At 39.5% G+C, this 23,329-nt stretch overlaps 1 protein-coding gene across 6 annotated transcripts in view; it reads right to left on the bottom strand.

Annotated features, from left to right (window-relative positions):
* The window catches only part of LOC102424720 (signal transducer and activator of transcription 5B), a 56,337-nt gene extending 34,243 nt beyond the window's left edge, over positions 1 to 22,094 (bottom strand). For 2 of the 6 annotated variants that reach the window (XM_006092376.3, XM_006092377.3), the window contains exons 1-2: positions 22,080 to 22,094; positions 16,345 to 16,457 (exon numbers count right to left, since the gene is read on the bottom strand). In XM_006092376.3, the coding sequence (XP_006092438.1) occupies positions 16,345 to 16,387 (43 nt within the window). In that variant the 5' untranslated portion in view covers positions 16,388 to 16,457; positions 22,080 to 22,094. Of the gene's footprint in view, positions 1 to 16,344; positions 16,926 to 22,079 lie in introns of those variants that run through there. The other 4 variants (XR_002830123.1, XM_023756910.1, XM_006092379.3 and 1 more) reach the window with 4 other exon arrangements.
* Positions 22,095 to 23,329: the final 1,235 nt, after the last annotated feature.

Raw genomic sequence — 23,329 nt, 5'->3', positions numbered from 1 at the left:
TTGCTACCAACACTAGAAACAGGTTTCGTGTTGGAAACAAAATAAACTATTACATTTCCAAGCCTTTCCTGTACTTAATCACCAAACCTTAAATAACAGCAAAGGAACTCGCACAGAAAGGAGAAAAACAGAGTATGAGTAGTAATTGTAATACTTAGTAACAGCAGTAATAACATTCAAGGAGCTCCTACTGTGTCATGAACTCACGCACTGCTATATATGCCCTTTATATGCACCCTCATGAAAAACCTATACGGCAGCACGATTATTGCTCTCATTCTACATATGAGGAAACAGGCTTACGGGGGAGGAAATGTGCCCCAAGTCCTGCAGCAACAAAGCACAGGAGCTGGGATCAGCACCCAGGCTGTCCACCTGCAGGGCGCCTCCTCTCAAACCCCGTACTTACTAAAACCTCTTACCATCCACATGAGATTTTCCTCACGAGGATACCTGTGGTTTAAGACTGCTTTAAGATAAAAGCTACAAAGTGAATTAACACAAAGTACAACTCACAGATACCAAAAAAAATTGACATTCCAAAAATGCTTTGTATGGGACGGTGAGAACATCTAGATGACAAACCTTCAGACAACCAGAAGAAGCCATGTTTGGGGTTTGGTGGCTCAGCTTCACTCCCCTAAACCAATCAGAAATCAGCTAAAAGTGTTAGATTGTTAAAGGGAGTGAGAGGCGAACAATGGGAACAGTTCTGGGGGTGGGTAACTTTCCAATGAGGCCAAAACCTAGACCCTGACCACTTGTGGTCAGAATGAACATTGTGACACTTCCTATAAGAAGCAGAATGGCTGGTTATACTTGTTACATTTGTTCCCAAGTCCCTTATTAGTTTTCTGTTAGATAGGTTATAATCCACCCCCAAGATTTAGGAGGGACCATCCTAATCTCCTGTTTTCTCATTATGGCGACAATAATCACTTATAAAAATGAGAAAACAGCTTGTGAAATCTCTTAGCGGGTAAGTTAGGATAGTAAAGGATACTGAAGTCAGCTGTCATCTGGATAACTGTTCACCTTATACCAATAATTAAACGTCAACTTACTTAAGGCTGGTATGCAGATGAAGTTACAGACCAGGTGTAAATGATAAATTCCTGTGATAACGAATATTAACATGACAAACATATAAGTAACCACATTACTTTTTGCAGTGTACATTATATAATTGGCTGAATGTTAGATCATCTGGGTTCACCAAGCCATGCCACTAAGAAGTATTTACTCTTCTGAATTTAACAGGGGACATTTGGAACAAGGAAACTAGGAAGTTTATACTTCTACTAGAGGCCCGGTGCACAAAATCGTGTGCAGGTAGGGTCCCTAGGCCTAGCCTGCAATCAGGGCCATCTTCCGCCCGCTTGCCAGTTGCCAGTCCCACCCCACCACCTCCACCCACCCGCGGTTCCCCGTTGGCCTGGATCGATCTTAGCCTGCGGGCCGGGGGGAGGGACCAAGAGGTGCCCGCTTGCCAGTCCCCAGTCCCGCCCTGCTGCCACCCACCCCCGTTCCCCGTGGTTCCCAGTTGGCCTGGTGATCGATCTTAGCCTGCAGGCTGCGGGGGAGGAACCGAGAGGTGGTCAATGCACCTCCTAGGGATTGTTCGATCGGTTGTTCCGGTCGTTATGATGTTATGGTCACTGGCTCTTTATATATTAGATGAAAGGTGCCTCATACAATCTTTAACACCTTTAGCTAAAAAAGGAATCAACCAATACTCATATCCTATGACTTTTATCATTTTGATCACCCCAGTTTTAATTTCTTATTACATTTAATTGATTTTTAGAGAGAGAAACATCGATGTGAGAGTGAAACATCGATTGGCTGCCTCCTGCACGTCCCCTACTGGGATGGAGCCTGCAACCTGGGCATGTACCCTGACTGGGAATCAAACCGGCAACCTTTCGGTGCAGGGGACAGCACCCAACCAACTGAGCCACACCAGCCAAGGTTGATCATCCCAGTTTTAAAAGATGGAATGCGCCCTAGCCGGTTTGGCTCAGTGGATAGAGCATCAGCCTGTGGACTCAAGGGTCCCAGGTTTGATTCCGGTCAAGGGCATAAAAAAAAAAAAAAGAGATGGAATGCTTGCCTGGCTGGCGTGGCTCAGTGGTTGAGTGTGGACCTATGAACCTGGAGGTCATGGTTTGATTCCTGGTCAGGGCTCATGCCTGGGTTGTGGGCTGGATCCCCAGTGTGGGGTGTGCAGGAGGCAGCCAATCAATGGTTCTCTCTCTTTGTTGATGTTTCTCTCTCTCCTTCTCCCTTCCTCTCTGAAATCAATAAAAAAATATTTTTTTAAAATAAAGATGGATTGCTTTATCTCTCTAGAGTGAGAACATGCTACACTTGGCATGAGAACTAAAGCAATTCTGAGTTACCTGTTGCTTAACTACATTGTAACTTATCCCAGGGCAGGAACCATTTTGATTCCTTCAACACAATACTCAGTGCATGGTAGATGTTCAATGATTGCGTGTTAAATACGACGTTGGTAGACCTCCGAGTCACAAAAGAACCTAAATTGGGGGAAATAGCTGAAATGGATGGTAGGTCAGTTATTTCCTTCAAGATGTTATTTTTACCACTGTGGAGGTCATTAACTCGAGTCCTTATTACAGGAATAATGGGACTGAATCACACTTTATAGAAAATGTGACGGAGGTTTTGACTCATCGTCGGTGCTAATCACGGCAAGTATAATTGCAAGCTGTGCCATTCCATAAATATCGTGACGAGTTCGTAGAGCAGCGCTAACGCCTTGTTGTGGCAATTTCAAAGAGGAGACTTACATGAAATGGGATGATGCCAACGCGAGCAGAAATTCCAAAGACAGCTTCTTCTTGATGCAAACGAAACTGCGTCTTTTAATTATGCCTCAAAAAAGCAGCTGAGCATAAACGTAAGGCTCAGTGTTTATCAACAACCCGCTCCGACGGTTACCAGGCGTACTACCAAGTGTAATCCGGAAAGACCGATTACTGCGCCAAAACAGGAGGGTAAAGTTCTACATCCAGAATGCAGATTCCCGCTGGGAGGGTGGCTCGCCTGATGGACGCGGAACCTGTTACTTATCTCCTGAGAGTTCTCCAACTGCAGGGTCGAATGCCAACTCGGGAAGGTATTTCAGTAAATACCGCCGTGCATGAGTGACTGCAGACTATTTTTTACTGCAGACGTACTTCCATGTAGTAAAGTAAATTTAGCAAAGGAAAACAGAGTCTTGAATGGTTATGGATGTCCCCTACCCCTGCCAAAAATGACAAGCTGCTCGCTCAAAAGCTGTCCCTCATTAGCAGCTGCTGCTGTGAAGAAAACCAAACCAAGTGCCAAGGAAAGCGTACTGAACTGGCCCTGTGACCAGGAATGGAAAAAGCCAGCATCTCCTTGTGACCAGCAAACTTCCCAAATGTTGGCCATCTACATGCAGGAGGCCTGGGGGCGGGACAATGAGGGCAATCGACGTCCATTCATATTTAAACAGGAAGGACCAGGGGAGACCCCTAGCACCTTGAAAAGTCACAGAAATCCCAAGTACTGATGTTAGGGAATGCCACCACAGCCATTACCCCCCGCCTCTCCGAGAGGAGTCAGATTTGGCACGGGGTGATTCTTTTCATTGTCAATTCTGTCTCGGGCGTGCAACACCTGCAGTTGTAGACATCATAAAAGTTGAATGTAAAAAATTACCTCTCCTATTCTCGTGGCTTTGGCCCAAACTCATAAGGCTGAGTCTAGCTGCGGACCCTCCACGCTCCAGGCTGAGAACACGGGGTTAAGGAAAGCAGTGTCAGAGGCTCTAAAGCTGCCCACAGAGGGGGATCCTGCTTGAAATCTGACCTGCACGGGATACTCTTCAAATCGCCCTCCAACGCTCTCCCTCTCTCTCTCTCTTTGTTTCTTTACCAATCAGAGCTCCCATTATATTTCTTTTTTCCTCAGCAAGTTAGTTTCTATCCTTCAGAAACAAATTAAGGATATTTCCTCTTTAGTTTTATTACTTTCTTTTCCCCTCTCCCTCCAGGCAGACCGATAGAAAGCCATTACTGTGTCATTTATATTTGGATAATAGGGTGAGGTTGTCTCTGTAGCAACTACTCAGAAAAATGAAAATGAGAGAGAAAAGAAAGGAAGGATGGAAAGGCGGAAGGAAAAAAGGAAGGAAGGCAGAGAGGAAGGGACAGAATGGAAGGGAAGGAAAGGGAAAGGAGAGAGGGAGGGAGAAGGGAAAATACAATGAAAACAGAAAAATGGAGGGGGGGAGAATGAGTATGAGCATATAATAAAAATGGAGGGGGGGAGAATGAGTATGAGCATATAATTTCTTAAGCTGCAGTCAACACCTCTTTTTGTAGCTGCTGTCCTTTATACAGAGTTTGTCTTAATGTCTGTATAAACAATTACAACAATGTATCGGTAATTTTCCAGTTCATAATCAGTCTATAACAATGAGAACAATTTGCTTTATGAAACATGGAGCAAGCCTAATCTTTGATATTACTGTTGGTGCAGGTTTATCAGCAAGGCTTGGAGGAGCTAAGCCTACCGACATGCAGATTAGGAATCACATTTTCAAAGCTTTAATAACCCCCTAGCGGTATCCAACAAGCTGTTGAATTCACGTGTCTTTGGATACTTATTGTGTACGCATCACTGGCTAGGTCTAGGTACAAAGCAAAAACTAGAAATGCAGGGGTAAGAAAAATTGTCAAGCCCTCGCCGGTTTGGCTAAGTGGATAGACCGTCGGCCTGCAGACTAAAGGGTTCCAGGTTCGGTTCCGGTCAAGGGCACATGCCCAGTTTGCGGGCTCAATCCCCAGTAGGGGGTGTGTAGAAGGCAGCCGATCAATGATTCTCTCTCATCATTGATGTTTCTACCTCTTTCTCCCTCTCCCTTCCTCTCTGAAGTCAATAAAAATATATTTTTTAAAAAAAGAAAAAGAAAAATTGTCAAGTCTCCAAAGAGTCATACTAAAAAATAAAAATAAAAAAATCCGGACACAAAGGGACAAATATTATATGATTCCACTTATATGAGATACCTAGAATAGTCAACTTTATAGAAAGAAAGTAGAATAGTGGTTGCCAGGGCCTGGGGGGCAGGGGTGGGAGTTATCATTTAATGGGTACAGTTTCAGTTTGGGAATGATGATGGATGGTGGTGAAGGTTGCATGACAATGTTAATATACTTAATGACACTTAAAAATGATTCAACTGGTTAAAAAAAGTTTTTTCTAATGGGGGGGAAAGCCAGTTCGTGCCTAGTGAACTCACATTTCTTCCACCCTTAACTCTGAAATTCAAAGGAAACAGAGAATTGGCTTTCCCTTCTTTTTCTTTCTTCCACAGTGAAAGGCATGCTTTCAGCCCTTCTGAGGGTTGAAACAGCCTCTGAATATATCCTCTCTGTTGAGATTAAAGGGGAATAAGTAGAATTAAAATATCTCCAACACGAACCAAAGCTTATCAGAGACTAGAGGCCCAGTGCATGAAATTCGTGCACAGGCAGGGTCCCTAGGCCTGGCCGGCAATCAGGACTGATCAGGGCCTTCTGGCTGCTGGCCAGGACCTTCCTTCATTCCACACCGCCCCCTGGTGGTCAGCGCACATCATAGCGAGCGATCAAACTCCCGGTCAAACTCCCGAGGGGACACTGAAGATACAGCAGGGAACAAAACAGATATGTATTTTATTAAACTTAGACTCTAATATATTTTTGGGGGGTTAATCCTGACCCAAGGATATTTTTCCATTGATTTTTAGAGAGTGGAAAGGAAAGGAAGAGATATAGAGAGAGAAACATCGATGTGAGAGAGACACATCAATTGGTTGCCTCCTGCATGTGCCCTGACTAGGGCCAGGGATCAAGCCTACCCCCAAGGTATGTGCCCTTGACCGGAATCAAACCCGTGACCCTTCAATCCATAAGTTGATGCTCTATCCACTGAGCCAAACCAGCTAGGGCTCTAGTATCTACTATTAAAAATACTTGAAAGTTTTAATGAATACAGCCTATACTATATTTTCTCATTTTTGTTTTTAGTTTTCTTCTTTTTATTTCTGTTGGGGGGAAAAAGGATCCCACTTGACTATTATAGAATCTTATAGGTAAACAGCAAGGTCTGTGCATTCAAACCAATATTTGGGGGAAAGTTTTCAAAGGGTCTCAACAAAATCAGAGTAACAAGGGTGATGACTGGCTTTTGTGAATGCCTTGACAATGTGAAAGCAATTATGAAACCGGGACATCTGTTCATTCCTGCTGAAAGTCGATCATCTTTATGGAGCTATAATACGTGCAAAACAAATCGGGTCTAATCAAGGATCCCACTGTTAAGATCATGTCATTGTGGTATTAGTGCAGCTTTTTCCCAGAAGACACGGTTTTATGTAGAGGATAACTTTCATGCTTGCCACAATCAAATCATTTATCTTTCAAAGTTGGTTTGCAGATTCGATCTCTACAAGACCCTAAAAATATAGAGCATGGAGTTAAAAATTCACAATGGGACTCAAGTTTCTACCCACCAACGCATAACAGCACAAGGTGGTAGGTGGCTGGCAAACATTTAGTTTATCTTTTTCCCCACGGAATAAAATATAGGTCAAATTCTACTAAAACAACAAATACATCACAGTGAAAACTGTAGGTGTAATAAAAATATTTTTAAATACTTTAAAATGCATCATCTACTTCTGAAGTCAACACAACAATCTTTTATTCAATATAATGAATATAATGAATGTTAAAACAAAAGAATCAGACTCCTTGGAGCATAACAACTTTTGTATATGCTCTTAAATTTTCACCTAAGAAAATATTTCAAATATTCTAAAATAGCTGGTGATATTATATTGGGAAAATAATTTTCCTTTATGGAAATAATCCTCAATTTTATTGAGGAATCAATGACATTCAATAAAGAATACCAGAATGTTTTAAGTGTTATAATTAAGCTACTTTTGGCACCATACTAAAATAAAGGGGTTCCTAAAGCACACCTTATTAAAAGCTACTGGATGTTTTATTTAACATTAAAAAGCTAACTAATCTGGCTTAGATGTCAGCCAATATGCAAAACAACACAGAGGTTCTATGCATTTCCTCAAAGGTTCCTCCTAGAATCAGAGATCTAGAAAGAACATTAAGATCAACTAAGCAGGAAGGCCTGAAGAACCAGGGGCTTAGGTATTCCCGGAGGTTCCAGAATCTCTCTATCAAGACGGACTTCTGAAACTGCTCGGCCTTCCACACACAGGTGTAGTGATCATCACCTCCACTATACAGAACTAAAAGTTACTCCCCTCCTCAGGTACCTCCTAGGGCTAAACTAACATGGCGGGGGAGGGGGCGGGAATCTCTTTTGAAAGGGAAAATTTCATCTGTAACTAGAAGATCCCAAATTTCACACATCAACTTTAAGAATACCATAAAAATGAATAGTAGCTAAGACGAAAAGAAAACAATTTTTTTCTAGGCAAACTGTTTCAAACACACACACACACACACACACACACACACACACACACACCCCAAAGCAAAACAAAATAACAAAAACTCTGTCTAACAGTGATCTGATAGTTGAATGATACCTAAAACAGAACGGGTTTAGTCTTAGAGTTGTAAGCAAGGTCACATGGAGGATAAGAGACCATTTAAGCTGCTGCATCCAAATTCAATACTCAGGCCCCTGCACCTTCTGTAATAAAACAACAGGCAACTCCCAACCTCCTTCCCGGACCCTCTCTCGGGTCACCTTACAAATGAACTCATATTCCAAAACCATTTGCATGCTTGTTGTTTGGAACATAAACTATTTTCTCAGAGTTATAAAAAGATTTTTTAAAAAATCCCTAGGTAAACCCAAAAACCTCAGTTGAGCCACAATCTTACAAAACCTAATTACCCTTTATAATTTTGTTTCTGAAGAAACGGTGTTAGAATTTCTCGTCAGGGGTAACGTTAGTAACAAGATAACCCCTCCACCCTGTCTGTTTCCCAGCCCAGCTCCCACACAGCACAGACTGGAGAAGTCCTGCCCCCAAGGGAAGAGAAGGGCCTCCAAGGAGTGGGTGATGCTTCAACCATGCCTTGGTGTAGCAGATTCCAAAACGGAGTGCGTCCTGTATGCTTGTGTGTTTGGGGGTGGTGTTTGGTGGGAATTTAGGGGTGTTGTCTTCTTCAGGGAAGAGTAGCTTCTGTTCCCAGAGGGCAAGACACCCTATTTGAATTTGAGTTATTTGTAAGCCAGATGTTAAAAGTAGGAGACAACCCATATTTTATGTTATTTCTTTAGAAAGCCTGTAACTGCACTGTCCGATATGACAGCCACTAGCTACATGGGCTATTGGGCACTTGAATTGTAGCTGGTGTCACGGAGAAACTGCATTTTTAAATTTTGTTTCATTTTAATGAACTTAAATGTAAACTGAAAAACTGATGCTCAATTTAGTTACTGGAAGAACAAGTTGGGTATGTGAATCTATTGATAAAGTCGAGATTTTTATGAAATCTGAACACAGTTCATGTGTTTCTGGTGGACATTTTGCATCCAAATTGAGATATGTTGTAAGTGTCAAGTACACACTAGATTTTGAAGAATTAGCATAAAAAAGAAATGTAAAATATCTCATTAACAGTTTTTATATTGATTGCATGTTGAGATATTTTTGATGCACTGGATTAAAGAAAAATATTATTAAAATTTATTCCTATTTCTTTTTACTTTTTAAAAAGGTGGCTATTATAAAATTACATTTACATTTGTACTGGACAATGCTCATCTATAATATTTTACATATTTCCTATAAAACTCTTGTTTACAATTTTCTAGTTCATATGTCTTATTTGTAACATTTATAACTTTCCTTCTACATTTTGCTTAGAAGGAAAAATTTCTGAAAGCAACCCTAAGCTTTTAAATGAACACTTAGAAATACATGTAGTTTTGCCCTAGCTGGTGTGACTCAGTTGGGCGGGCACCCTCCTGTGCACTGAAAGGTTGCCAGTTTGATTCCCGGTTAGGGCACCTGCCTGGGTTGTGGGCTCAATCCCTGGTGGGTGGTGTGCGGGAGGCAGCATATCGATGTTCCACTCTCACATCGATGTTTCTTTCTCTTCCTCTTTTCTCCCCTCTAATAATCAATAAAAAATTGATTTAAAAAAATTTAAGGCCCTGGCCGGTGTTCTCAGGGGTTAGAGCATCCGCCCACGCACCAAAGGGTCATGGGTTTGATTCCAGGTCAAGAGCACATACCTGTGTTGCAGATGGAAAAAAAAATATCCTCAGGTGAGGATTTAATATATTTTTTTAAATCAATAAATATATAAATTATGTAGTCACTGTACTTACTGAAATGTTAGTATGAAATTACACTATTTTGAATGAAAGTGTACAGAGTATTGTTTTTAAAAATTCCTATTCTATTACAGAATCTCCACAGAAAGACATGTTTAGGAAGACTAGGTGTAGTGATTCGTTAAGGGAACTACTGGTGATTATCTGCCATCTGTTAAAAAAATGTGAAATTCATTTGGAATCATATTAAAAATCTATCTTACTGCATATCTCAAAGGAAGTTCATGCAAATTCTTACTTATCTCTTTGATTTATTCTCTGAAAAAAATTAATGATCCAAATAAAATGCCTAATAAGACAATACGGTATATTCAGAAGCACTGATCTACGGAACAAAATAGAAAAGAAGCAGATCTGCCTTAGCTGGTTTGCTCAGTGGATAGAGCATCGACCTGCGGACTGAAGGGTCCCAGGTTTGATTGCAGTCAAGGGCACATGCCTGGATTGTGGGCTCAATCCCCAGTAGGGGGCGTGCAGGAGGCAGCCAATCGATGATTCTCTCTCATCATTGATTTCTCTCTCCCTCTCTCTCTCTCCCTCTCTTTTCCTCTCTGAAATAAATTAAAATATATTTTAAAAATAAAAGCAGCAGATCTGAACATATATGAGGACTTAGTATATGATAAAGATAGATTTTCATATGGAAAAAAGAGGGAGCTGGTGGAAAATGGTGGATTTTTTTTTTATAACTGGCTAACCATTTGTAATTGATTTAGGTTAAAATTATTAATACATATGAAATATTTATCTCAGTGCTTGGCATACAGTGAGTGGTCAATAAATATGGATTATTGTCATTTTCAGGAAAACAAAGCTACATTCCCACCTCACTTCTTTTTTTAAAATATATTTTTTATTGATTTCAGAGAGGAAGGGAGAGGGAGAGATAGAAACATCAATGATGAGAGGGAATCATTGATCAGCTGCCTCCTGCATGCTCCCTGCTGGGGATTGAGTCCACAACCCGGGCATGTGCCCTTGACTAGAATCGAACCCAGGACCCTTCAGTCCCCAGGCCAATGCTCTATCCATTGAGCAAAACCAGCTAGAGCCCACCTCACTTCTTACACAGAAATAGATTCCCAATGAATAGAGAGACAAATGCAAAAAAATAGAAATAAAAATAATAGAAGTCTAAAATATTCTAAAAGCAAATACAAATGAAAATGTAATCATCTTTGAGTGTGGATGGGTTTTCTAGGCATGTCTTACCAGCATGATCAGAGAATAAAAAACTACTAAATTAGACTACATTTACTTACTGCAAAAAATACTACACAAAGTTGAAAGCCAAAAAAAATAAAAATAAATAAGAAGCAACTAGGAGGTCATATGTAAGACAGAAAGCTCTCTGGGAAAACGGAAGCACTTATGATAGAAAAACAGGCTAATATATAAAAAGGCAAATCAGAGAGAAGAAACAAAATTGGCAATAAACATGTGGAACACTGTCCAACCTTGCTAGAAATCAAAGAAATACAAACAAGTATGAGAGGCTAGCAAAGATATAAAGGTTGCCACACTCGGTCACGAAGGATGTGGGGAAATGGCACTGGTTACTGGTGGGCACACCAGCTGGGATAGCCTTTTTGGAGGGCAGCTGGCACTATCTATGCAAACGACTCAGCAACTCCACTTCTAGAACTTACATTAAGGAGATGGTCTGGTAAATATGAAAAAATCTACTCAGTCTAAGAATCCCCACATGGAGTTGTCTTTAAAAGTGCAAAACTAGCCCTAGCCGGTTTGGCTCAGTGGATAGAGCGTCGGTCGGCCTGTGGGCTGGGGGGGGGTCCCCGGTTCGATTCTGGTTGGGGGCATATGCCGGGGTTGCGGGCTCGATCCCCAGTGGGGGGGAGTGCAGGAGGCAGCCAATCAGTGATTCTCTCTCATCACTGATGTTTCTGTCTCTCTCTCCCTCTCCCTTCCTCTCTGAAATTAATTTTTAAAAGGTGCAAAACTAGAAACAACCTAAATATCCATTAATAGATCAACTAAATTATGGTAGAGCTATATAATGGAATACCTTAAATGGTCAAGTAGATTGATATTTATTAAGTTTCTGAGAAAATAAGTCCCTCCTGAGCCCCCAAATAACAAGATCAGACCAGAGGTTTGCTTTTTTATATTTGGATTATTTTTCTCTTCTCCATATTTTCTAATTCCACTACCTGTGTTAATAGGGAGCTGGTTGTTTATATTAGGGGCTTGCAACTAGAGTCCATGAACCTCTTCAAGTGTAAGCAAAATTTCATGTGTATGTGTATTTTACTGGGCAGAGAGTCAATGGTTTTATCGGAGTCTCAAAACATCCTCTAATCCCCAAATGGGTAAGAACCACTGGCAAATCTAGTTTAATGGGTCAAGGTGTTGTCTGTGCCTTAAAAAGCAGGTGTGATTGTACAGCCCATTCATTCACTAGTCAACAAATATTTACTTAGTACTTACTAAGTCTTACTTAAATAGCCAAATTACTATAAAACTTTGGAATACATTTCTTTACTTACTTTGGAGGTGTTTTAGTTTACTTATCTATTTATTTAATTTCAGAGAGAGGAAGGGAGAGGGAGAGAGAAATAGACACATCAGTGATGAGAGAGAATCAGCGATCAGCTGCCTCCTGCATGCCCCCTACTGGGGATCGAGCCTGCAACCCAGGCATGTGCCCTGACCATGAATCCAACTGCGATTTCCTGGTTCCTGGCTCGACCACTGAACCACACGGGCTGGGCACCTAGGAGGTATTTTAAACACCACCCTCCCACACATAAAACTTCAAAAAGCCCTCTAGCAACTAAGAGACAAAAAGCAAATTAAAGAGTTTCCAACAAAATTATGTTAACGTCTGAAAGAAGGTGTTTTTTGCAGTCTTTTGAATCTCACATACATTGAACTCCTTTAAGAAGATAACCTTCAGATTTACAGATTGGAAAAGACTTATCTTTGTGAGGATGGCCAAGTTCTCAAAATCGGATAAAGACAAGTAACACAAACAAGTAACTAGTTTTCCTGAAGACAGCGATAAATCATTTTATGTATAACTTTTAAAATATGTTGTATAATTAATTGATGCTATTATTATAAAATATATGATGCTAAATTTGAGGCCCCCAAATTTAAATGATTTATAAAATACCTCATGGTTCGGTAAAGATGTCTAAGATACCTAAGAGAAGAAACTGGTCTAACTGGTCACAATAATATCACAGTGATAAATCAGCAACTACAAATAAACTGAAACCAAAGGAAAACATAATTTTGGATTAAATGAGATCATCAAATTTTCAGGAGACAGGAGGTAAGAAGTTATAAGCAAAAAGAACCAAAAAATTAACAGGTTTATTAATGAAGGCATATTGGGCAATATGTTCATGGCTTTTTTTTTTTTTTATGGAATCCAACTGTTGGCCATTTTTGTTGTTGTTGTTTTTAATCCTCACCCGAGGATATTTTTCCATTGATTTTCAGAGAGAGTGGAAGGGAGGGGGGGAGACAGAGAGAGAAACATCAATCTGAGAGAGACACACAGATTTGTTGTCTCCCACACACACCCGACGAGGGCTGGAGGTCCAGCCTGCAACTGAGGTACATGCTCTTCACCAAAATCAAACCCACAACCCTTCGGTCTACAGGCTGATGCTCTATCCACCGAGGAAAACCAGCTAGGGCTATAATTTTATTTTCAATATGTGAAAATATTTATCTTTATGAATTTGAATTAACTACTTATGGATTTAGGTTTAAAAAGCATTAAAAGATACTACCTGGTTTCTTTTATACTTTAGTAGTCTCAAAACTAACTTAAAATAAAATTCTGTTACAGCAAATTTCATTACAATAAATTACAAGGCATAATCTAAGTTAAGGTAGATTTTTACTGAGATGACATTTACATAAAATAAGTAGGTCTTCTGCTGGGCTCAAAAATTACATGTGTTGTTTTTTTTTAAGATTGTAATTTTATTTGCTGCAAAGTAATAAAGACCTAAATAGCCGTGGCTCCAGAATTCTCCTAAAACATCAACTTATAGTTTATTTTCCTTTTTCTTCTTTAAACTCCTTAAATCTAGTTACAAATAAACTACTTAATGTAAATTTAATTAAGTCAGAACACGTCTTTTGTATTACTAATGACATATACCCAAGGGAAAGTATCTTCGCTAGACATTTCCCTTACCAGATATTCTCAAATGAATACCATAATAAACATTTAGAGGTCATTAGGCATGACTAATGGAATTACAAGGAAAGGAAACCTAGCAACCTTTGTAGGTATCATCATGGAAGAGAAAGCAGTACAACAGCAAGTGCAGAAAATATCTTGAAATAATACAATGCTCAGGGTTGTAAGAAGTTAAAATAAACTAAGCCTGTTTTTTTTTCCAAAAGTCAAAACAACAACAAACACACACCTTCAACATGAAAAGAATAGTAGCTTAGCAGAGCACATACACAAGTATGGAAAACATTATAATTTCTTTATCATATTTAGAAAACAATATAATTTGTTATCAGTTTATGAAGCATTCCACCAAGTATAGGAAATAACTCAGTGCTCAAGTTCCAATTATTTTAACTCTGAAAATGTTGAATACAATGGTAATGATTTTAATATAGCTCTTCAACAAAATACGTCATCTAACCATACTAAATAAGTATACCATGCCAAATAGTTAACACCAATGCAAATTATTCATTTTTCTGTTCCTAAAAAGGAAACATTAACTGAAAACAAAAACAGGTTGTTTATTCTAAGATAAATCAATACACAAATGTCATTTAAAAAATTACTTTCCCCCCAGCTTTATTGAGATATAATTGACATATAACATTGTGGAAGTTTAAAGTGTACGTGTACAATGGTTTGATGTATTGCAAAATGGTTACCACAATAAGGTTAGTAAACACATCCACCACATAGTTACAATTTGTGTGTGTGTGTGCGTGCGTGTGTGTGTGCGTGCGTGTGCATGTGTGTGTGTGTGGTGAGGACTTTTAATATCTCTCTTAGCAACTTTAAATTATACAATACATTGTTAACTATAGTCGCTATGCGGCATACTACATCCCCAGAGTTTACAACAGAAGTCTGTACTCTGACCATCTTCACTCATTCCGCCCCCGCCACCCGCCCCTGGCAGCCACCAATCTGCTATTTTTATGAGTTGTTGTTTTTATTATTATTATATCTATATTTAAGTGAGATCATATAATATTTGTCTTTCCCTGTCTGCCATTTCATTTAGCATAATGACCTCAAGGTTCATCAATGTTGTCACAAATGGCAGGATTTCCTTATGTTTATGGCTAACACTCCATTATATATAAAGAAAGAATATAAATATCACAATTTCTTTATCAATTCATTAAAGTAACTTTTTTCTTGAGTGTAAAACTATTTCCTGTTCATTAAACAGGTAATAATGAACAGGAAATGCTAGGAAGTGCGCACACACACATCTGGAATCTCACAATCCAGAAGAAATCTTTTTTTAATGCTTATTCTTTTTTCCAAGCACAATTGTATGTGGTTTTTAAAAAATAATTTGCTTTTAAAAAATTTTTTTTTATTGATTTCAGAAAGGAAGGGAGAGGGAGAAAGAGATAGAAACATCAATGATGAGAGAGAATCATTGATTGGCTGCCTCCTGCACGCCCCACCCTGAGGATTGAGCCCGCAACCTGGGCATATGGCCTGACGGGGAATTGAACTGTGACTGGCTCATAGGTCTATGTTCAACCACTGAGCCACGCCAGCAGGGCTATAATTTGCTTTTTCATTTAGTAATATACTATAAACCTTACCTAAGTCATTAAATATTTTTCATAACATGATTTGAAATTGCTGAATAGTATTCCATTGTATAGAAATTCCTAAATTTAAAATTCATTAATCCTGTAATGCTGAACATGAGTTGTTTTCCAATTTATTGCTATTTTAAATAAAATGATGAGGAATAGCCTTGTATACAAATCTTTAAACACATTTGAGATTCTGTCATCTAAATGGAACTGTTAGGTAAAAGTGTAGGGACATTTTTAAGGCTCTCAATACACATATCAAACTTCGAAAAAGCACCAATTTACATTTCAACCAATGAGTCATGAAGTGTCAGTTTCCCTCATATTCCTAAGCAACACTGTTTTTATTTTTCCAATGCTGTTAGTCTGCCTGGCCAGTAGCTCAGTGGTTGAGCATCACCTTATGAACCAGGAGGTCACGGTTCAATTCCTTGTCAGGGCACATGCCCGGGTTGCAGGCTTGATCCCCAACTGGGGTGTGCAGAAGGCAGTCGATCAGTGATTCTCTCTCATCATTGATGTTTCTATCTCTCTCTCCCTCTCCCTTCCTCTCTGAAATCAATAAAATATATATTTTTAAAGATACTTTTCTGCCCTAGCTGGTTTGGCTCAGTGGATAGAGCATCGGCCTATGGACCAGAGGATCCCGGGTTCAATTCTGGTTAAGGGCAGGTGCTTCAGTTGCAGGCTCCTCCCTGGTCGGGGCACGTGCAGGAGGCAACCAATTGATGTGTTTCTCTCACACTGATATTTCTCTGTCTTTCCCTCTCTCTTCCAAATCTCTTTAAAAATCAATGGAAAAATATCCTCAGGTGAGGATAAAAAAAATTTTTTTCCTTATTTTGTCATTTACCTTTGGTTTCTGGCATTATGAGCACAAAGAAGTTTTTAAGATGTATGCATATTGTATATGAATATGTATATTTCAATATATTCTTTTATGAGTTGTTCCATGAAAGCCACTGTTTTAAGTTTGTCCTGTTCAAATGAACCAATTAACTGGAATATAATGCTAAGTTTTGTCCAAACTAGACTTCACATTTGGGTAATAAAAATTCAAATCCATAAATTCGGACGATGTCACATTTCTAGGACAAAATTTAAAATGCGTGCTTAAGGTACTAAGCTATCTTACTTAAGGACCCATCCCTTTAAACTTACGTGCTTTGCTCTGGTGTTGCAAAATCAAGGGTTCATGCTTCATCACCAGCTCAGCATGTTGACTGCAGCCATGTCATTCAGGAAGCCAAATGTTTTCCATTTTGTTTTAATACCTTCAACAGTTAAAGAGGAAGGCCAAGCTCTATTCACATCACAATGAATTTAGTATTTTCACTTGCTATTTAAACTCATTATAAGATACACTTATCTTAGGATAAGCTTCAGGGTTTCCATTTATCACTACATAACTGAAACAATAACAACATAAAAAGAAGGAATATTTGCATTGCATCTCTATATATTAGACCTCCCATACCTTTGGGAATGAGGCTCTACAATGTCCAATTCTCACTATAATTCTCCCTCATTTTCTACCGGAAACAGATCACAAATCCTAAAAACATAAACCCACCGGGTAAACTGACGGTTACATTTTGTAAAGAGCTGCATATTTCTGTAAATCTCCAGTTTGCTACTTTCCTCAAGCCTCAAAGATGACCAAGAGATTTTTAGAAACAGGAAACAAAAAAAAAATAGAATTAGCATTATTTCTGAGAGGTAATTTTACCTAAACGATGGATGACTCTATTTTGAAGAATGCTCTATGATAAAGCTGGAAAATTCCAATTTTTAGTACCTCAACAGATTCAGTGCTAAGCAGTTTCTTTTTATAAATACTACAATGACATTTGTGAATCTTGCTTAGTTAAGGCATGTCCCCCGGGTTGGATTTTCAAATCCCATGCTTTACAAAAACAGTAGTGATTTGCCACCAGCTACAGGCTCTCAATGTTAGACAACATAAAACAGTTTTTCATAAACTTTCTAAATTACTCCCACCTAAAGGCTGGAAAACCCCACTGAAGGCTTCTTAGACTCAACAGACAAGTTAAAAAGCGTTAATTGTAGGATCTCACTGACACAAACATAAGGAAATTCTGAGTTATAGATACTTCACATGAAGCTTTTTCCACTGACACTGTAACTTTTGTCAACATTCAAAGAAAATTCAACCCTGGTCAAAGGTGACAGTTTGACAATCCTGGAAGCGAACATCCTCTGTTTATTTGAACTAGTTTATACTCTCTGCTCAGGGAATTAAAGTTTTTTCTCACCCCCGACTTGATCTTTCAAATTCAAATCACTACACATTAGGAATGAGGCTCTACAGTGCACAGTGTAGTCTTGTGAATTATATCTTCAAGATTTAACTTCACAATCCACCTCCAAGGGAAAGTGCTCAGAGAAAATAAGCATCAGATATGAAAAGGAATATGTTTCTTAGACTGGTTTCTAATGACCATTTGCCTCGCCCTAAACACACAGTAATTTGTTCAGCTGCCTTTACCCCCACCCCCAAATTAAAATTCTTAAGTCCTTCTATCTCAGAAATCACAATCAGTGGCTTTAATAAAACAGGAATGGGACCATAAATCCCTTCAAAATAAAGCTGTAAAGAAAATGAGCTGGATACTTGAGTCCTCGGCCAACAAACACTTGTGTCACGTGCCACATTGGCACAAGAGTTCCTTTTGTTTGTAAATAAAGGCCAGCAAGACAGCTTATAGCACTTCTCCTATACAAACAGGTGTATATGGTCATGCTAGTGAAAGAACAACACAGGACAACTTACAGTTAAAATTAAGACTCTCTCTGCTTTAATGTAATTTCCACCAGAAATATATACATTAGTTGGAAAAAATGCTTATCATGTTCATAACTTCAAAACATCCCAAATATATTAAATGTTTTTCTATGTAAAAAAAAAAAAGAGTCCATTTTGGAACACAAATAAAAATACATGAGCCTTAAAGAAGCCACTGTCTTACTGCACAGTTACAGCTGCCCACACTCCTTTGCAGGACAAGGGTTAGGAATGCGCCTCTGAAATCAAAGTGGCCTGGATCTGGATCCAGCGCCGTCATTACTAGCAATGTGACCTTGGGCAAGTTACTTAACTTCTCTGTGGCCATTTCTTCATCTTTTGACTGAGGATAATACCCCGCCCCCCCCCCATCCCCGCTGCCAGAGGATCATGAGTGAAAACATGGCAAGAGCTATAACACTGTCTGCTTGGCACCGGAAATGGACAGTGTTAGGTATTATTTTTATTATCTTTGTACTTTTAGGCTTTGGACATAATCTGAGTTACTTTTTAATAAATTTTCTGATTGCTTTTTGAAAGATGGCATAATAATGAGTATATAGATAATGAGTATATCTTCCCAGAGGAGCCCATAGTAAGCAGAGCTATAGCCTAGAGTCGTAAATCATCACTTTTAGTACAAATCATGGATGTGGCTGTTACTGGTAACTTTAGCTTGATTTCCCATACGCCAAAAAAATCCCCTACCAGGGGAAAACAAGCAGTACGTATTAGAAAACCCTTGGGTTTGTCCTGGTAGCATTACAGAGTAAAGCCAAACTCACTTTTACTGGCCTGATGGGCACTGAAAATCTTAGTCACCAAATTAATCCCAACAAATAACAACAACTGACGGGCTCATTGATGTATTTCCCCTTGTCTTCCCCAACCTTTCTCTAACGAGTCAGAAAGGAAAGTTTTTATATTTTCTGAGAATCTTATTACTGCTCTCAAACCATCCTCTGTATCTTAGTATAATTAAAAAATGAGTCAGCACAAGCACTTCAAATACCTCGCAGTGCATAGAATATGGAGATATTTCTCTTCATAATAGAAATCTGGGAAAATAAAGAGTTAGAGTGTCAAAGGCAAGGGAAGACTAAATGGACAGTGAGTGTTGGACCAGATTTTGCAAGCTAGCTTCCAGAAGGTAAATAAATGTTCTTTATCAATCAATATATGTATTTTTCATCTTAATGGTATTATAATACATGGGAATGGATGTAACTATTATGAATAAACTCAAAGAATATCCAGTAGATGACAAATTATAACTTCTCCTTTCTTGAGTAATGGAGGGGGGTAAGGGAGGTTATGATACTCTGTATGTATTAACCATTGTGCATTTGCAAATCACATAATGCATCACTGCACAACATGCTAATGCAGTACTGCCTTTAGCAATGTGATCCAAAAGAAAGTGTAGGATAAGCACCCCTAAAGGGCAAACGTATTTGAGTGCCAATTAAATTAAGAGTCTATTTAGTCATGACACTTCTTAGAATCAAGTCAGCTGAAGGCCCAGAAAAGACCACTTGCTTCAAAGTCTGAAACAGTATTATCACATGCTCCTTTCAAGAACGTACTTCTTCTCAAGGCTCCATGTAACTCACACTCCAACATACATATAAACAGTAACCTACCACATGGAAATTACTGGGGAGGGTCAAGGGAGAGTTTACGGCTCAGGGTGGGGATTCCTCCAAAGTTCTACCACCATCTCCTAAATGTTTCCTTGCTCTTATTTAACTCCTCCATGACATTCTGAATGGCTTTCAGGTGAAGCCAGAAAAAGCTGCCATATTCACTGTTTAATACATGGGGCTCTATATTGTATAAAGCAGGGGCAACCTTTCTTGAGAGAGAGAGAGAGAGAGAGAGAGAGAGAGAGAGAGAGAGGAACTTCAATGATGAGAATCATTGATCAGCTGCCTCCTGCATGCCCCACACTGGGGATCGAGCCCGAAACCTGGCCATGTGCCCTGACCGGGCATTGAACCGTGACCTCCTGGTTCATGGGTCGATGCTCAACCACTGAGCCACAGCGGCCGGGCTGGGCAACCCTTCTTTAAAAGCTGACATCCAAGGCTCCACAGAACACGATTCAGCTCCATCTAGTGCTGTGCAGTTTCTAGGTACCTGGGAGGAAACAGATGGCCGTAGCCGCCCCCCTCCCGCCCTCCCCCTCCACACTTTTTTAAAATTGCGTATTTGTTGTTGTTTTTTAAGATTTCTTCCAAGGCTGCTAAATCTTGAAGAGAGCTGGGGAAAGTTTCAGGAATGTCTTGCCTTCCCAATTGGGTATTCGGGCTGAGCTCAGTAAAACTGTCATAAAGCAGCGCAACAGGTCAAAGACAAACCACATGGCATCTGATGCTTGTCTTTGTTTAAAATTGAAATGTGACACCAGAGAAGGTTACTATGTGGACCTAATTTTGAAAATACAAACAGGAAGCACCCCCACCCCAATATTACCATAAAAAAAAAGGAAACCAAACCTCAAAGTTACCTTCCAAGGAAGTCATGGGTGTGACCAAAACTAACAAAAGTAATAAAACGTCATCTAAAACCCTGAAACCACCAAAAGTGAGGGTCTCATTCAACCAACTAAAAATCTAACACCTGAAATTACTCCTCTCTTTGATTAGTGAAAATAGCACAGATCTAGGTATGTAAAATCTTCTCCAAACTGGCTTAGGTTTTTCAATAGTAAAGAATCATCATTAATAATTTTTTAAAATCCCGTGTCAATACTCTACTTAAAATAAGGACATGCTAATTAAGAGTGAATACAATTTTAAAAAACTTTTTACCACTGTGATGCTCACAATTTAAATGTACCAAACAAAACCTGTCGAATCAATGGAAAGTAGATTGTTAAATCTGACTTCCTATTCCCAGAAAGAAGCATAAAACTTGTGTTTCTAACACTGCAGGGGGAAAAAACACTTCTTATTTTAGAACAGTTCTATTAACAAAGCTCAGATTTAAAGAAAAGTTTTTTTCCTTTAAACACTACACAAAATCGGGGACAGTGACAGTTTCGAACTAACGTCTAAACATTATTTTTATTAAGAAGTTCCCGAGTCAAACTATTTTGATACTCTATCATCTAGTAAAAGGATATTTGCCTGAAGAGTAACCTGGAGTTATCGGATAACTTTTTAAAAGAATACGTTTCCAATGCTCAAAACACGTGAATAAAAATGGGAATAATGTGGTAATCTATATTCTAATAGGAAGGAAAAATGTGTCGCTGGTCATAAGAGCACGCAGAAATCCGTGAGCACTTTATGAATACGTACATGTTTGTAGGGCACTAGAATAGTGAAGCTTTTTTTTTTATTCTACCTTCAACCTGCAACCGAATCTTGAGCATATCATTTACCTACTTATAACATCTTCCTTTTATAAGACTACCTACGTTACCTACCGACACAAAAACAAGTCAAAGGAACCGCCACAAGGACACTCATAAATATAAACCTAACGCAAGTCACAAGTAACTTGAATGTAACTTCAAAGAATTTTAACATAACTTCAAAAACTGACATCAATACCAAAAGTGCAATAAATGACACCTTGATGTGTTTTTTGGATACATAAACATTTTTAAAAACCAATTGAGAGCAAGGAAATGAAGATGAAATGAGAAGTTGGCCACAATAGGAAGTGCTGACCAAAATATTTGTGTTGTAACACTCCAAACAATGATAGCACTGTTTTCCCCTCCCATCACATGTATCATGAAGTACCCATCTAAGAAACACATCCACCTTCAATTTCTTAACACAAAATCCATATTAATATCCTGTGGACAAAAATATGAATCCCGAAAAGGCAAGGCCTGGTGAGAAGGCGGAATAACTTATGTAGCTGGGTATACAGCAATGATTTTGTGCAGAGTTTAGCTCCAAGTTATGCAATAACCAAACTGCTGGTGATAGAAATCAACTTTTTTCCCCCTTCTTTCTGATGTTTTGTGTTTTTAAAGAAAGATCTCTCCATTCCTTTATGTCTCAACCAGGTGCTCAAAATGTTCATCTTCCAAAGGCCACAGAAAACAAGTAATCTGCGAGGTAACACTTACCTGACCAAAGGGGTGGTACTCTTTTAATTCAACAGGACAGACGTCACAAATGGTCACACAGTACATTTTTTCTGCAAATCGGCAGCCCTTTTCCCATTTATGCTATCAATTCTAACAGCTGTACTCTTCCATGAGATGGAAACTGGTACCAAAACAAACAAAAACACCGACGCCTTAGAAGAAACCTCCAAATGTGGAATCCATCGGAAATGCTCAGAACCCATCCAACGTTCAGAGTGTTACAAAATAAAATCAGAAAACACGAAAGGCACGCGAAATACAATATATCGTCTTCTAAAAACGATGGAAGGCACACTAAATAAAACATATCCTTTTCCAATGACTATAAACAAAGGTACAAGAACCGAAGAGCCGTGTAGAAAGAGGCGAAGCTCTATGATCTCCATTGAACGACAACGCAATTATTTGAGGTAATATTCTCAACAGCTGAAAGCTTATTATGGCCTCGGCGGCTATCCAACCACTTTGGAAACCTAAGATACAAGCAGACGATAAACACCATTTGAAGACTGAAAAAAAAAAATGACATAAGATCAGTTTAATAATTTGATGACACACTAGTCCTTTCAAAGGGCACTCATTCGCCCAAAGCACTCCCGAGACAACTTATGAAATTCTCTGCAGGCCAAGACCGACTCCTTGGCTGTGCTTTGGGACCAGCACTGATCTGCGAGCTCTCCGGCCGACATTTCGGTCCCCGCACGACCTCCCAGCTGTGCGACCTGCGCAGGCCACGCACTCCACCTGCCGGGCCTCAGTTTCCTCTTCCGCACCATCCAAGAACGTGGTGGCATCACCGCCAGGGCCCTCTCCACCTCTGGCCTCCTGTCTCCCGCCCGCTCTGAGCACGGCTTGTTTATTTCAGCTGTGACAGCATGACAGGGGACCAGACGGAAAAGAACCTGGCGTGGCTCTAGGGAAAGAGAGGACCGCTCTCTCTTTTCGCCTTTAAAATTCTGGTGGTTCTCACTCCTCTCATCTTCCTGAGAGCTGGCACCTGTGTGTCTCCCGGGCCGTTTCCATCACTGCTGGCTACAAGTGTCTGCAATCGCCTCTTGCTCCACACACGTTCCTTCCTGACCATCTTGCCAGATTGCTCCAGCCTCAGACCAGCTTTGGGGACACACGGCTCCCCTTCCTCCGATTCTCTAGCTACCCCGACCCCAGGTGCACTTTTTTTTTTTTTACTCTTTATCCTGGGCTAGGGGGGAAAAAAAAAAAAAAAAAAA

The sequence above is a fragment of the Myotis lucifugus genome, unplaced genomic scaffold, assembly GCF_000147115.1.
Source record: "Myotis lucifugus unplaced genomic scaffold, Myoluc2.0 scaffold_100, whole genome shotgun sequence".
NCBI classification, from domain to species: domain Eukaryota; kingdom Metazoa; phylum Chordata; class Mammalia; order Chiroptera; family Vespertilionidae; genus Myotis; species Myotis lucifugus.
Note: the sequence above shows the minus strand (reverse complement) of the source record. Positions and strands in the feature narration are given on the sequence as shown.